This window comes from Cervus canadensis, chromosome 18 (assembly GCF_019320065.1).
Source record: "Cervus canadensis isolate Bull #8, Minnesota chromosome 18, ASM1932006v1, whole genome shotgun sequence".
Classification (NCBI taxonomy): Eukaryota; Metazoa; Chordata; class Mammalia; order Artiodactyla; family Cervidae; genus Cervus; species Cervus canadensis.
In genome coordinates this window covers 10,164,178-10,181,192 of record NC_057403.1, presented here as the reverse complement: position 1 = coordinate 10,181,192, position 17,015 = coordinate 10,164,178, and the positions used below count along the sequence as shown (strand labels likewise).

General features: G+C 44.5%; 1 protein-coding gene across 1 annotated transcript in view; it reads right to left on the bottom strand.

Moving 5' to 3' along the window:
• Nucleotides 1–17,015, bottom strand: part of LOC122420582 (zinc finger protein 11-like) — a 135,195-nt gene that overhangs the window by 12,363 nt on the left and 105,817 nt on the right. Inside the window, 3 exon segments of the mRNA XM_043435832.1 lie at nt 8,805–9,324; nt 9,326–9,534; nt 9,616–9,840. Coding sequence (XP_043291767.1) covers nt 8,805–9,324; nt 9,326–9,534; nt 9,616–9,840 — 954 coding nt within the window.

Genomic DNA, 17,015 nt, shown 5'->3' with positions numbered 1-17,015 from the left:
AAAAGCAAAAACATCAATTGCTAACAATGTCCATCTAGTCTAAACTATGGTCTTTCCAATAGTCATTTGAGATTTGGACCATAAAGAAGGCAGGGCACTTAAGAATTGATGCTTTCAAATTGTGGTCCTGGAGAAGACTGGAGAGTCCCTTGGACAGCAAGGAGATCAAATTAGTCCTTATGAAGGAGGAAACAGACAGAACAGGCTCCATCTTGAAAGCAGGAGTCCATCGTGGGTCGGACTGTGGACTCTGAGCTATTTGCTCAGTATCTATGGAAATGACATAGCAATGGAAAACCAGACCCCGGATGAAGGAGCCTCAGGACTTATACCTAGACTGTCCGTCGCCTAAAAGAATGTGTTAATTATCTCTGTAACAGAACAAGGTTATAAATCCCATCATGCTTATCAGGGTATGACCGCAGGCCTATTGATAAATGTCCAGTGCTTAACTATCCAGGCTTATGACACCTGAATCATGGGTTAACTTTAATCGTTTTTCTCTTTTACCTTGTCCAGACTAGTTTCAAGGAATTTGGGGAGGTGGGTTTGAGCACGTACACTTAAGGTATATAAGGTTTTTGCGAAAACCGGTCACGGTCCCTAGCTAAGAGGAGACTCTGCCTTGGGCCCGCTGGAGTGATAAACTGCATTCCAGTATCTGCACTGTCCTTCTGAGTGAGTTTGTTTCCCGAAACATGTGGCTACAACACTAAAGGATATCAATCCTGAATATTCACCTCTAGGACTGACTCTGAAGCTAAATTCCAATATTTTGGCCCCCTGGTGTGGAGAGTTGACTCATTGGAAAAAACCCTGTTGCTGGGAAAGACTGATGGCAGGAGGAGAAGGTGATGGCAGAGGGTGAGATGGTTGTTTGGCATCACCGACTCAATGGGAAAAGTTTCAGCAAGCTCTGGCAGATGGTGAAGGACATGGACACCTGGCGAGCTGAAGTCCATGGGCTTGCAAAAAGTCGGATACTACTGAGCGATTGAACAACTCACATCCGTATATGACTACTGAAAAAACCACAGCTATATTTGCTGAAAACAAACTGTCATATTGTAAAAATCATAATTTCTGTAGTCATCACTGCATTTCCCAACGTCCCTAAAATCCAAACACCAAATCACATCGCAGTGGGAGTGAGGATAGGAGTAATTGATCTCTCACTAAAAGAATATCTTCAACAGTTGAAAGTCACTTATGCATGTTGAGAATTCATGATGCTCCAAAGAAAGCGAGGATGCAGACAATGGAGAAAAGGCTCTGGGACACAAGGAAGTAGTCTAAAGGGCAGGTCTTCACTATTATAAGAAGAAATGGAAAAAAATTAGATGATAACAAATGCCCCGGGAAGAAAAAATAGGAGCAGAGAGCTAAAGGCTTGCATATTCCCATTGCGGGCATTTTAGGAGGAAAAGCAGATGCAGTCCCAGGCCCAGGACAGGATGTTGACCTGAGAAGCTGCCATTTCCTCCTCTTCTTCCTCCTGCTCTGTCTCCTCTGGGATGTGATGCTGCAAACGCACTTCTGAGTTTTGGGAAAGTGCATTGGAGGGCGTCAACACAGCTCTTTAACCTGCAACCACCGCTCCTACAGACAGAAGGACCTTGGAAAGCTGAGAAGACCGACCTCTCCTGTCCTCTGCCTCAGGAGAGATTCGAGAAAAATCACTTCCTGCTTGGAGACCAGCCTATGAACCAAGTTCTTGATTGTTCTCTCCCCATAGAGAGCTCCTAATGCTCTGCTCACACGGACGATGTGAGCTGACTGACTTTCCCGGTCCAAATCCAGCTAGAACAACCCTGCGGCCTCTCCTTGGACTGAAACTGGGCCTGAGCTCTCACAGATGGAGCCACGTCCTTAACCCTGGCCTCCCCTTAGAATCCCCTGGAGCACTTCCTACCCACCACACTGACCAACACAAAACTCTTGGGAGGGCATCAGTCAGGTCATTTACGAACGCTGGTCACATGATCCTGGTGGGAAACCAGATGCAAACCTCTTGCCTAAATATTCTTTCTGAACCATTTCAATGAATAGAAATCCCTGGTGGTCAGGTCCCCACGCTAAGAACTTATGAATCTGCAGGTCTACAGTGGGGCCATGAATGGAGTCATCAGCAAATTCCATTTCTTCTGATGTTTCTTCCCCCAAACCAACGTTCAGGAGTCCTGAACTCAAGGCCTCACACTCATCGTACCTGAGACCCCACTGTAGGGGAGGATTTAGGGAAGGAATTTCTGAGAGAGGTCAAAGCTAGAATCAGGCAAAGAAAATATGAGTACTTGCAGTTCAGCTTTTATAAGTTACCCTGGGTAAAGTGCTCTGGGCTTCCTAAGCTGAGTGCAGATTAATCCATTTAAACCAAGAAAAGGATTCTGGTGAGCTCTGTGAGGGTGCTGCAAGGTTGTTGCTGAACCACAAAGACACTGGGATTCTTTGCCTCCAGTGGAGAAGAATTCAATCCAGGGCCAGAGACAAAGCTTGACTGGTTATAGCTTCTGTGTAATAACGTTTTATTAAAGTATAAAAGAGATAGAGAAAGCTTTTGACATAGACATCAGAAGGGGGCAGTAAGATTGCCCCCTCGCTAGTGCTAGCACTGGAGTTATATACTCTTAATTAGTTATTACAGTGAATCAAAAGAATGTTAGGAGGTTGTAAAGACCTCACTGGACCCACTCCCATAATGTACATTTTAAGGTAACAGGATTAGCCAGAAGGTTGTTTTTTTCTTTTTTTCAGACACTGTTTTCAAGCAGGATAGATTATTTTTATATAATCTTAAGAATGCAAGATGGTTGTCTGAGGAGGCCTTACAAATAGCTTGAAAAGAAGAGAAGAGAAAAGCAAAGGAGAAAAGGAAAGTCATTCCCATTTGAATGCAGAGTTCCAAAGAATAGCAAGGAGAGATAAGAAAGCCTTCCTCAAGTCAATGCAAAGAAATAGAGGAAAACAACAGAATGGGAAAGACTAAAGATCTCTTCAAGAAATTTAGAGATGCCAAGGGAACATTTCACGCAAAGATGGGTTCGATAAAGGACAGAAATGGTATGGACCTAACAGAAGCAGAAGATATGAAGAAGAGGTGGCAAGAATACACAGAAGAACTGTACAAAAAAGATCTTCATGACGCAGATAATCACGATGACGTGATCACGCATGTAAAGTCAGACATCCTGCAATGTGAAGTCAAGTGGGCCTTAGAAAGCATCACTACAAACAAAGCTAGTGGATGTGATGGAATTCCAGTTGAGCTCTTTCAAATCCTGAAAGATGATGCCGTGAAAGTGCTGCACCCAATATGCCAACAAATTTGGAAAACTCAGCAGTGGCCACAGGACTGGAAAAGGTCACTTTTCATTCCAATCCCTAAGAAAGGCAACCCCAAAGAAAGCTCAAACTACCGCACAGTTGCACTCATCTCACACGCTAGTAAAGTAATGCTCAAAATTCTCCAAGCCAGGCTTCAGCAATATGTGAACCATGAACTTCTAGATGTTCAAGCTGGTTTTAGAAAAGGCAGAGGAACTAGAGATCAAATTGCCAATATCCACTGGATCATCGACAAAGCAAGAGAGTTCCAGAAAAACATCTATTTCTGCTTTATTCAGTATGACAAAGACTTCGACTTTGTGGATCACAATAAACTCTGGAAAATTCTGAAAGAGATAGGAATACCAGACCACCTGACCTGCCTCTTGAGAAACCTGTTTGCAGGTCAGGAAGCAAGAGTTAGAACTGGACATGGAACAACAGACTGGTTGCAAATAGGAAAAGGAGTATGTCAAGGCTGTATATTGTCACCCTGCTTATTTAACGTCTATGCAGAGTACATCATGAGAAACTCTGGGCTGGATGAAGCACAAGCTGGAATCAAGATTGCTGGGAGAAATATCAACCACCTCAGATATGCAGATGACACCACCCTTATGGCAGAGAGTGAAGAGGAACTAAAAAGCCTCTTGATGAAAGTGAAAGAGGAGAGTGAAAAGGTTGGCTTAAAGCTTAACATTCAGAAAACTAAGATCATGGCATCTGGCCCCATCACCTCATGGGAACTAAATGGGGAGACAGTGGAAACAGTGTCAGACTTTATTTTTTTTTTTGGGGGGGGGGCTCCAAAATCACTGCAGATGGTGACTGCAGCCATGAAATGAAAAGACGCTTACTCCTTGGAAGGAAAGTTATGACCAACCTAGATAGCATATTAAAAAGCAGAGACATTCCTTTGCCAACAAAGGTCCGTCTGGTCAAGGCTATGGTTTTTCCAGTAGTCATGTATGGATGTGAGAGTTGGACTGTGAAGAAGGCTCAGCGCCAAGGAATTGATGCTTTTGAACTGTGGTGTTGGAGAAGACTCTTGAGGGTCCCTTGGACTGCAAGGAGATCCAAGCAGTCCATCCTAAAAGAGATCAGTCCTGGGTGTTCATTGGAAGGACTGATGCTGAAGCTGCAACTGCATTACTTTGGCCACATCATGCGAAGAGTTGATTCATTGGAAAAGACCCTGATTGTGGGAGGAATTGGGGGCAAGAGGAGTAGGGGACAACAGAGGATGAGATGGCTGGATGGCATCACTGACTCGATGGGCATGGGTTTGTGTAGACTCCAGGAGTTGGTGATGGATAGGGAGGCCTGGCGTGCTGCGATTCATGGGCTTGCAAAAAGTCGTATATGACTGAGCGACTGAACTGAACTGAATGTAGATGGGGGAAAAAAAAAACTTTTGTCCTTTCTTCCTCCTTGAGAATTCCAGATCCCTCTCTCTTTGTGGACCCCAGGACTTCTTATCAACCTGCCTAGATATTGACACACTCATTCCTTCCTTTTCTTTTAGGAGAATTATGCTTCCAAGGGAAAAGGACATTGTTTTTGTTCCATAACTACTTCTGCTGTATAGGGGCATGGTCCCTAAATTGTTGAGATAACATATTTTCAGTTAAGTATAAACTCTAATATACTTTTCTCCTGCCGCTAAGTCCCATCAGTCGTATCCGACTCTGTGCGACCCCGTAGGCAGCAGCCCACCAGGCTCCCCATCCCTGGGATTCTCTAGGCAGTAGCACTGGAGTGGGCTGCCATTTCCTCCTCCAATGCGAGAAAGTGAATTCACTCAGTCGTGTCCGACTCTAAGGAACCGTATGGACTGCAGCCTACTAGGCTCCTCCATCCATGGGATTTTCCAGGTAGGGTACTGGAGTGGGCTGCCATTGCCTTCTCCGATATACTTTTCTGGGTCTTCTAAATAGTCTCCCAGATCCTCCTTGATTCTTTATATTTCTTGATAAGAAAAGGGCTTATTAACTCTCATAGATGGATTATTTCTCCCGATGGGTGCTTCATGAAGAGGCAACAGCTTGTGTGGCTGTCCTCACCCTCTCTAGCTGCTCTGCGCATACGATCCCAGGGACAGATTGGAGAAACCTGATTTTTTTTATCTGTTTCCTGTCCTCCATCTCATCCTGTATTTCACCCTTAGTTTTTGCTGTCTGAGGTTCTCTTACTTTGGTGGTCTGAGAGTCTATTGAAACCAGAGCAGTCTGAAGTTGTACTGGGATAGGAGCTGCTTGGACCTCTACTTGGGCAGTTTGAATCTCAGTTTGGGTTTTTACTGAGACCAAGGCAAACCTTCCTGGGGTGGGGGGTGGGGGGCGGTTCCCTGACTTTCAGTTTGCTCAGGTGGGAGTCCCGGGTATGGGGGCAAAGTAGGAAGACAGGAGGGAGCTGAATGTTTCACAGTCAAATCTATACTCTTAGGACATAAGTCCGGCATACCTCACAGTGAGAAAAAGGGCAACACATATACTACTTCTACCCATTTCCCCTGTTTTCTACCGAACCAGTCTAATTGTAAAACAGTACTATAATTAAGAGACCCTCCAACCGGCCACCATTTGCCATCCTCCAAGGATACCGTGGCCATGCAGTATCACATAGCAAGATCAGGCGTGTCTTCTTTAAGCTCTGGGGATCAGATCTATCCCAGTTTTTCAGGATACAGTTCAAAGGAGTGAGGCTGCAATTGTTAGCTCCCATCTGTAAGAGAGAAAAAAAAGCGACCAGCCCCATCTTTCTACCGGAGGCGTCCCTCCCTGCTCTAGACCGGGGTGTAGACAGACTTTACTCCAAAGCTATCCTTCCTTGGTCGGACCTAGTCTGTCCCTTACCGACGCAGGCGTCACAGTCGTCCCTCCCGGTTCTACCACAGAGACGGGTCGGAGATGCACCAGGGGCAGACCTGATGGCATCCCTGACTGACGGCCAGCTCCTCACCATTAAAACCCTGCTTGCCTCTGATGCCACCTGGGGTGCCATCAGAGTAACCTTATGGAATGCCTCCCAAGCTAAGACCTCTGGGGGAAACTTTCGTCACCTGAGTGCGTGTGCACAACCCTGACGGTATTCCTGACCACAATAAGACTGGTACAAACATAAAACTGAGATGTTCCTTCCAAGCATCACCGCACCAGTGTAAGCGATAGCAAAAGAGATGGAGAAGGGCTCACCAGTGAGGAAAAAGTGATTTTTGTTCTTGAGTTATTAGGTCCATCCTTCCAGCTCATTCCGATTCCACAGAAAGAACTAGGAGTTGGGACAAAAGCTCCTGGAAAGCGGCCTCTGGTCCACTGAGAGCTAGTTTTACCACAGGAAGAAACCCACTGCACTTCCCATCTGAGTAACCGTTATCCTCAGAGATGCTCTTGGAGCGAGAGCTCCATCGAGCTTCCTGACTTCCCATTCCTAGCGAAGCTAGGCGCTTCCTGACTTTCCATTCCTAGTGAAGCTAGGCGCTTCCTGACTACCAGTCCAAGTAGGGGAGCGAAGTAACAGCACACAGTGACAGCATAGATCACAAGTCCCTTGAAAGTCTAGGATTTGACAGATAGGTTAATTGTTCTAATTCCCAAGAAGTCATGAAATGGCCAAAGAGAGTGGAAAGTTTGACCGAGAAAGGAGAGTTCGGTCCACACGCTTTGCCCATTTCTATTCAGTTCCCGAAAGAGACATTGGCTGCCTCTTGTCATTGGCAGGTCGGTATAAACCCCCAACAGGTTTCTGCCCTAAGGCATATGAGGTCACCGAGGAACCGCAGAGCAGGCCTCCTCGCTTGCTTCACGCAGGGCATCTCGTTCATTCACACAAGCACACTGCAGAGTTAGCGAAGTGAAGCAGAAACGTGTTCACTAGAGACAGACAAGCAGAGCTCCAAGCATCCTCACCTTGTCCTGAAGAATCCCGGACGAGCGCCCAAGATGAAAGACTGCTTCGGAACCATGAAAGACGCCTGGATTCTTGGCCTCCTGAGGCAAGAATTCAATCCAGGGCCAGAGACGAGGATTAATAGTTCAGAGCTTTTGTGTAACAGTTTTATTAAAGTATAAAAGAGACAGAGAAAGCTTTTGACATAGACATCAGAAGGGGCAGAAAGAATGCACCCTCACTAGTGTTAGCAATGGAGTTGTATACTTTAATTAGTTATTACAGGGGATCAAAAGAATTTCTGAAGGTTGTAAAGACCTCACTAGACCCACTCCAATAATTTACCTTTTAAGATAACGTTATTAGCCAGATTTTTTTTTTTTTTCCAGAGACTGTTATCAAGCAGGATACATTATTGTTATAATCCTCAGAAATGTAGAGGAGAAAAGAAAAACGCTTTTCTGTTGAGAATTCCAGATCCCTCTCTCCTTGAGGACCCCCAGACTTATTAACCTCCCTAGAAACTGACTCTCTCAGTGTGATTGAAGGGGGGCCTGTGAATAGACCCTGGGATTCAGCAGGACTGCTGATCTCAAGGAAGATGGTCATCTAGTGCAGGTGCTCACAGGACTGCCTTGTGTGAGTTCAGAGAACTGCAGGTTACCTGCTCGCCATACAGATGCCGAGGCAGCAACAGCATGGAGCAGTTTAGGGAAACTGTCAACAATACTCTGCATAATCCTTCCTATTAGAACCATCACAATATCCAAGTAGTTAAAAAATGGGAGAGGAGATACAACACAGAAATGAGGGAATATATATGAAGTTATGAGAAGTTTAAAGCCAGTGAGTAAAGTAATTTCCACATATGCCATCTCTCTGTGTTACCAAAGAGTTTGTTGTGGTCTCCTCACTACAACCTTAAATAAGGTGGGAGAGGTTACTGTTGCTGGTGGGTTAACATTTTATTCATTACAATCAACCAAAACACTAAAAGCCAATCACTGTTATTAATAACCATGTATTAATTTAACACATAGTTGAAATAAAAATTTTTGCAATCCACAGCATGATCCGTGATTAAATACAGCTCAAAAGTACAGAGAGAGATATTCATCTTTCTGTTATAATGATGTAAGATTTGTGATTTTTACTGCTTACCAAACAAACCTTAGGAAGCACTTAGCAAGCATGGCATACACTAATTCCATGCCTTTTCCAGGAAGGAAAAGTCACGTCATTATGAACAAGCATACATACATTGCTAAGAATTGAAACGTTCTAACCATCAACCTTCATCTCACGATTCATGCTAATATATCCATTTTCTATGTGTTTAACTATGGAGTACTCCTTACAGCCATTCTCCTGCAGAGAAACTTCAGAAAAGAGGATTGATGACATGCCTTCTAGTATGTGATCCCTGATATTTATTTCGATTTAACATTTGATTAAATACCTTCCGACATATTTGTTACATCATCTCCATAGGTTTCTTATATAAACTCTTGTGTTTTCTGATGCATGTTTAGGGAAAACCTATTCCATCGCATGTTCCATTACTAGGGTTTCTCTTCAGTGTCTTCTCAGATGTTTAGCGAGATGGGCACTCTGAGTAAAGGCTTTGCCACATTCTGTACATTTATAAGGTCTCTCTCCAGTATGAACTCGCTGATGCTGAGTAAGAAGTGAGAGACGAGGAAAGGCTTTGTTACATTCTTTACATTTATGAGGTCTCTCGCCAGCATGAATTCACCGATGTTGAGTAAGCGTTGAGTTGTAAGCAAAGGCTTTGCCACATTCAGTACATGAATATGGTCTCTCCCCAGTATGGATTCGCTGATGTTTAGTAAGACTAGAAACCTTAATAAAGGCCTTGCCACATTCTCTACATGTATAACGTCTATCCCTGGTATGAATTTGGTGATGTTGTGTAAGGGCCAAATTCGTAATAAAGGCTTTGCCACATTCTTTATATTTGTATGGTTTCTCCCCAGTATGGATTCGATGATGTGCAATTAACTCTGAATGACAAATAAAGGCTTGGCCACACTCAGCACAATGATAAGCTTGCTCTCCAGTATGAATTTGCTGATGTTGGGTAAGATGTGAGCGACAGGATAAAGGCTTTGTTACATTCTTTACATTTATACGGTCTCTCTCCAATATGAATTCGTTGATGGTAGGTTAGAGACGAGTACTGAATAAAGCCTTTGTTACATTCTTTACATTTATAAGGTCTCTCCCCAGAATGAATTCGCTGATGGTAGGTTAGAGATGAGTATTGAATAAAGCCTTTGTTACATTCTTTACATTTATAAGACTTCTCTCCAGTATGAATTCACTGATGATCCATTCGTTGTGAGTAACAGACAAAGGCTTTGCTACATTCTGTACATTTATGTTTCTCTCCAGTATGAATCCGCTGATGTTGAATAAGACCTGAATTGTAAGTAAACGTTTTGCGACATTCTGTACATGTATAAGGTTTCTCTCCAGTATGAATTCCCTGATGTTGAGTAACAACTGAGTGACGTTTAAATGCTTTGCTACATTCTGTACATTTGAAAGGTTTCCTTCCTGTATGAATTTTCCTATGTTTATTTAGATTGGATGGCTTACTAAACACTTTCCCACATATCTTACACTTGTTTTCTTTCTGTGCATTCTGAACAGTCTGCGGTTTAATAAGTTCTGAAGACTGACTAGAAACCTTACCATATTCAGTACAAGTCCTCTCTTCAGTACAAGGACTCTTATCGAGAGAAAAACCTGACATGTGATTAAAGGCATTTCTACATTTATTACTTTTAGAATCCTTGGTTGAAGATTCGGGGCCCTGATGTTTCTTAAGGTTGGAGTCTCCTTCAACCCAGTTTCATTGCCTGAATACCTTCTCAGTCCACCAAAAATACTCTTGTAATTATTGGAGCTGGAGCTCTTACTTAAGGTCTGACTCATTTTATTGCACATGCAACATTGCTGTGTATTAACCACATCACAATATGCATTGAACAATGATGGTTGGGTTGTATCTCTTCCATTATCATCAACATTATATATCTTGGAATGCAGAGAAAATATTTGTTGGGGGAAGAAAAATGACCCCCTGCTCACGGATCGCTCAAATTAATCAGATTGTGTGTTTTCCCACTCACTGTTAAATTGTAGGTGTTCAGACATGCTTGAATGTATGTTTAGTCGAAGCCTAAGTTCAGAATTGTCTGAATGAGGATTTGCAGTAGAGACTAGATTACCTTCCAGATTTTCCAGGTTTCCTTTTAGAGAACATGTATGTTTCAAAAAGGAATGGAAATCTTTTCTTAAACACGTACACATCTCGGCAGATGTTGAAGACTGAAGTGGGTGTTTTTCCCAATTTGACTCACATTGCTCATTTCTTTCTGCAGTAATGTTAGCATTCTGTGTGACTGTCTCCATTTCTTTACATCCATATAAGCATCCTCTCTGTCTTTCATATACTCTCGTATATTCCCAGGCTTTCATTAAATTTAAGTTTCTGAGGTGAAATAGTTGACATATTCCTAGGGTTGCATTTGGGAATACATCTTCTAATGCTGGATTCTTCAGCATCAAATCCTGGGTGGCTTGTGGAGTCATAGCTGAAAGATATCAAATAACAAGTAATTTTAACTACTATTCTCAGTGAATACCTTTAAAGATTTAGAGAAAATTGATGACCATTAGCTAGTTTAAAAATAAAATAGAGATGGAAGGATCAAGATGCCAGAGGCATAGGCAGATGTGGACATCATCTCTCTCTCCACAAATGAAAGAGAAATGGAACAATTCTCACAGAGCCCAGCTGAACACTAGCAGAGACCCCTCGAAATCTAAAGAAACAAGAAAGATTCCTGCTGAGCCAGGTAGGACACGAGAAAGAAGAAGGAAAAGGAAGAGGAGAGGAAGTGGGATGGGGCCTGCAACCTGGGGGGACATGAAAGTGAGCAGTCTCCACATCCAGGGAAGCCCCTCACTGGGGACTCAGTTTGGACAGAAGAGCCTCATTCTCTGTGGGAGAGAACATGGCAACCAGCGTGTGGCAGCAGGCCAGAGAGAGACCTGCACACGGGGTCCTGACCCCTGCCTTGCCCACCCAGCGTGAGAGGCACGTCCACCGCTGCAGACAAGGGCTGGGAGCTGAAATGTGGGGTTCAGAGAGCAGACCCAGGCAGAGGATTGAGGATGGCTGTGAGGAAACATCCTGAAGGGATGGGACTGTGGGAGGAGCTCTGCAAACGGGATGCTTGTGGTGGAAGTCTGAACCACCAGAGAGCAGAGTGCCTTTGGTGAGTGAAGCCCAAAGAAGACGCCCATTGCATCCCTTTTCCCTTGTGCCGGACCCTGCTCGCCAAAGACTATGAAGAACTACAACCACGTAGGACTTTTGAGCCCGCAGGCATGGTCTCCCTCATCTACAGCCTCCACAATCAGCAGACTCCTGCACTCTGGAGCAGCTCAGGAGCAGACACCTGTGAGTTGCCCACACGTGCAGATGGAGCTGAAAGCACAGCTGAGCCCCAGGGATGAAGAAGAAAAGCTGACACCTTTCCCTGCAGCAACAGAAGCCACGGTCTTACACCCACGACCGGCTGTGTAACCTCAGCCCCTACAGAGCATCTGAATCACCTACCAGCGCTCTCTCAGTCAAGGCAGGGGTAGCTCTAGCTGCTGTAGACTCTGTGGGCTCCCACACAAGGGGGCTGGGCCAGGACAGAGCCTGAGCTGCCCCAGAGCACCACAGCAGGTCCAGCTCCACGCTGAATGCAATCCCAGGACCTGACTTCACTGAATCTATGCCGGTGACCTTGTGAAAACAACATCTGCGAGACACCAGGACCATGTGCCATCATGCCCGTGGTTTAGGTTGGACCAAGGCTGTATATTGTCACCCTCCTTATTTCACGTCTATGCAAAGTACATCATGCGACATACCGGGTTGGATGAAGCACAAATTGGAATCAAGATTTCAGGGAGAATTATCCATAACCTCAGATATACAGATGACACCACCCTTATAGCAGAAAGTGAAGAGGAACTGAAGAACTGTACAAAAAAGATCTTCATGAGCCAGATAATCACAATGGTGTGATCACTCACCGAGAGCCAGACATCCTGGAATGTGAAGTCAAGTGGGCCTTAGAAAGCATCACTACGAACAAAGCTAGTGGATGTGACAGAATTCCAGTTGAGCTATTTCAAATCCTGAAAGATGATGCTGTGAAAGTGCTGCACCCAATATGCCAGCTAATTTGGAAAACTCAGCAGTGCCCACAGGACTGGAAAAGGTCACTTTTCATTCCAATCTCTAAGAAAGGCAATCCCAAAGAATCCTCAAACTATCACACAACTGCACTCATCTCACACGCTAGTAAAGTAATGCTCAAAATTCTCCAAGCCAGGCTTCAGCAATACGTGAACATAGAACTTCCAGATGTTCAAACTCTTTTCAGAAAAGGCAGAGGAACCAGAGAAGAAGAAGAAGGCAGAACTGCCAGAGAAGGACTTAGACCCTACAACGATGTTAACAGGAAGCGGACGTGGGTCCCAGGGATCCGGCAGCTAAGCTAACGGACCTCAGACCTTCTCACGGCGATGCAAGGACACACTGGGGACGGGAAAATGGGGGCGGTACCTTGAACGTCCACAGAGACCCCCGAAACCCACGTGTGAAGGACAACAGGCCGTGGGACTACGACATCCGGGTTTTAAACAAACAAACTCACAAAAACTGTCGCTCATTTAAACTCAATTCCGTCTTGCCGGAACTACACACGCGCGGGCGGAAAATCTGGTACAGAGGAAGGTGAGTGCGCTACGCCGCCGCCAGAGAGAGGCGACGTAAGGGGAGAGGGTGGGACGAGGCCGGAAGCGCAGGTACGTAGGGGCGGGGCCTGTGGGGGCAGAGCCTTGCCTCCCCTCACCCCTCCCCAGTCCGGTTTGGGTCTGTTGGTCCTTCTGTCCAGCTGTGCTTCTTTTCTCTGCCTTTTGATGCCTTTAAATCTCTTTGACTTCCTCTGGAGCAGAGCTGCTTCCTGCCTGTTCTAAGTTAGTGTTTCACAAAACTTAAGGGAAAGAGAAGAATTTTGAGAGCTGCCTCTATGGGAAGCCGAGATGTTTTCAGCAAGTTGAAAAACGGGGAAAATTCAAAAGCCCTTTGTGTGAGTGTGTGAAGATGGGTGTCTCCTCAGTGATGAAAAGTAGAACGTAATCACGTCAGCAGCAGCAGCAACAACAGTTAACAGAGGCGTATGGATGTCAGAGTTGGACTATAAATAAAGCTGAGCACTGAAGAATTGATGCTTTTGAACTGTACTGTTGGAGAAGACTCTTAAGAGTCCCCTGGACTGCAAGGAGATCCAAGCAGTCCATCCTAAAGGAGATCGGCCCTGGCTATTCATCGGAAGGACTGATGCTGAAGCTGAAACTCCAATACTCTGGCCACCTGATGCAAAGAGCTGACTCATTAGAAAAGATCCTGATGCTGGGAAAGATTGAGGACAAGAGGAGAAGGGGATGATGGAGGATGTGATGGTTGGATGGCAACACCGACTCGATGGGCATCGGGTTGGGTGGACTCCGGGAGTTGGTGATGGACAGGGAGGTCTGGTGTGCTGCTGTTCATGGGGTCGCGAAAAGTTGGACACGACTGAGCGACTGAACTGAACTGAACTTAATCTGTTTATGAACAGATTCTGGCAGGAGTAACGGTATGTCATTTCTGGGGTTATATTATAAACAGCAATGTGGGTTCCTGTCTCCCTATTTCTTTCTGGACTCACTTCCTAAGAGAAAAGCCAGCTGCCCTGTTGTAAGCAAATCTCTGGTTACAATTACTGAGGTTTCCTCCCAATGTATCATCTGAGGGATTCAGTTCAGTTCAGTCGCTCAGTCATGTCCGACTCTTTGGGACTCCATGAACTGCAGCACTCCAGGCCTCCCTGTCCATCACCAACTCCCGGAATTTACTCAAACTCATCTCCATTGAGTCAGTGGTGCCATCCAACGATCACATCCTCTGTTGTCCCCTTCTGCTCCTGTCTTCAACCTTTCCCAGTATCAGGGTCTTTTCCAAAGTCACTTCTTCACATCAGGTGGCCAAAGTGTTGGAGTTTCAGCTTCAGCATCAGTCCTTCCAATGAATATTCAGGACTGATTTCCTTTAGGATGGACTGGTTGGATCTCCTTGCTGTCCAAGGGACTCTCAGAATCTTCTCCAACACCACAGTTCAAAAGCATCAATTCTTCAGTGCTCAGATTTCTTTATAGTCCAACTTTCACATCCATACATGACTACTGGAAAAACCATACCTTTGACTACACGGACCTTTGTTAGCAAAGTAATATCCCTGTGTTTTAATATGCTGGCTAGGTTGGTCATAACCTTTCTTCCAAGGAATAAATGTCTTAAAATTACATGGCTGGAGTCACCATCTTCAGTGATTTTGGAACCCGAAAAAATAAAACCTGTCACTGCCTTCATTGTTTCTCATCTATTTGCTGTGAAGTGTTGGGACCAGAAGCCATGATCTTAGATTTCTGAATGTTGAGTTTTAAGCCAAAATTTTCACTCTCCTCTTTCAGTTTCATCAAGAGGCTCTTTAGCTCTTCTTTGCATGCTGCCCTAAAGGTTGTGTCATCTGCATATCTGAGATTACTGGTATTTCTCCCAGCAATCTTGATTCCAGCTTGTGCTTCATCCAGTCCAGCATGTCTCATGATGTACTCTGCACGTGAGTTAAATAAGCAGGGTGACGCATGCTTAAGGTGGGGCAAGAGCAGCGCCAATAATAGGATCACACAAGCGCTTGCTGCAGCGTGAAAGGTGACTCACAGCACACCCCGAAGTGAGCATGTTGAGAGGAGCAGTGCTCAGTGGCTTCTCTCCCAGTGGGGGCGCACCAGTCCCACCAGCCTCACACCGCAGATAGAAGCACAGCTAAGAAACAGATCTGGGGCTCTAGTCCACCAACCAGAGAGCATGGACTCACCACAGAGAGGGCAGTGAGAACCACAGAGCAATGGGGAAGTACCCCTCAATATCTAGGGCAGGCTCTGATCACAGTAACACAGTCAAAGCCCAGATCAAGGGAACAAGGGCATGCACCTCTGGACCAACCTCAGCCACCAGGTTGCAGACACCAGAAAGAAGACTAACTAGGTTCTTGTAACCTTCAAAACAGAGATCACAGACAGAAAACTGGACAAAATGAGATGGCAAATAACTGGTTACAGAGAGCGAAGCATCATCAAACCCTGCATGAACCACTAAGTAAAGAGTAGGTAGGCAATTTAATGATCACTTCTTGCTTTAATCATCTTAAGTGGAGACACCAGATGTTTTCACAAATCCTAGGTGCCTGATAATTCTTTGATCCACTTCTTTTCACACATGTTTCTGAGAATTTTCTATTAGATGTTTGAATCTAAAATTCATAAATGATAGTGACAGAAAACAAATCAGAAACTGAGGACACATAAGACAGTGTCCGAGGAAGTGGATTACAAATGAGATAAACTTTATAAAGTGCTAGTCCTTAAGAAATTATATAAGAAGAGAGCCTTTTAAAAATACGGTTGAGACTCAGGGAAGTCTACTCATAGCTCTGTAGAGACCAAAGTGGGACAGATATCAATAGAATGGGGAAGACTGCAGATCTCTTCAAGAAAATTGATATATCAAGGGAAATTTTTATGCAAAGATGGGCACAATAGAGGACAGAAGTGGTATGGACCTAACAGAAGTGGAAAGTATTAAGAAAAAGGGCCAAGAATACACAGAAGAGATATACAAAAATGATCTTAATGACCAATATAACTAGGATGGTGTGATCACTCACCTAGAGACAGACATTCTGGAGTCTGAAGTCAAGTGGGCCATGGGAAGGATCACTATGAATAAAGCTAGTGGAGGAGATAGAATTCCAGTTGAGCTATTTCAAGTCCTAAAAGATGATGTTGCTAAAGTGCTGCACTCAACATGCCAGCTAATTTGGAAAACTCAGCATTGGCCACAGGACTGGAAAAGGTCAGTTTTCATTCCAATCTCAAAGAAAGGCAATGCCAAAGAATGACCAAACTACCACACAATTGCACTCATTTCACATACTGCCAAAGTAAGATTTAATATTCTCCAAGCGTGTCTTCAACAGTATGTGAACTGAGAACTTCCAGATGTTCAAACTGGATTTGGAAAGGCAGAGGAACCAGAGGTTAAATTGCCAACATCTATTGAATCATAGAAAAAGCAAGAGAGTTCCAGAAAAACATCGACTTATGTTTTATTGACTACGCCACAGCCTTTGACGGTGTGGATCAAAACAAAGTGTGGCAAATTCTTAATGAGATGGGGATACCAGACCACCTTACCCACCTCCTGAGCAATCTGTATGCAAGTCAAGAAGAAACAGTACTGGACATGAAAAAACGGACTAGTTCCAAATAGGGAAAGGAATATGTCAAGACTGCCTATTGTCACCCTGTTTATCTAACTTTTATGCAGAGTACATCATGCAGGAGACCTCAGTTTTATCCCTGGGCTGGGAAGATCCCCTGGAGAAGGGAATGGCTACCCACTCCAGTATTCTGGCCTAAAGAATTCCATGGATTGTATAGTCCATAGGGTCACAAAGAGTTGGTCAGAACGGAGTGACTTTTACTTTCACTTTTCATCACGTGAAATGTCGGGCTTGAAGAAGCACAAACTGGAATCAAGACTGCAGGGAGAAACATCAGTAACCTCAGATATACAGATGACTCCACCCTAATGGCAGAAAGCAATG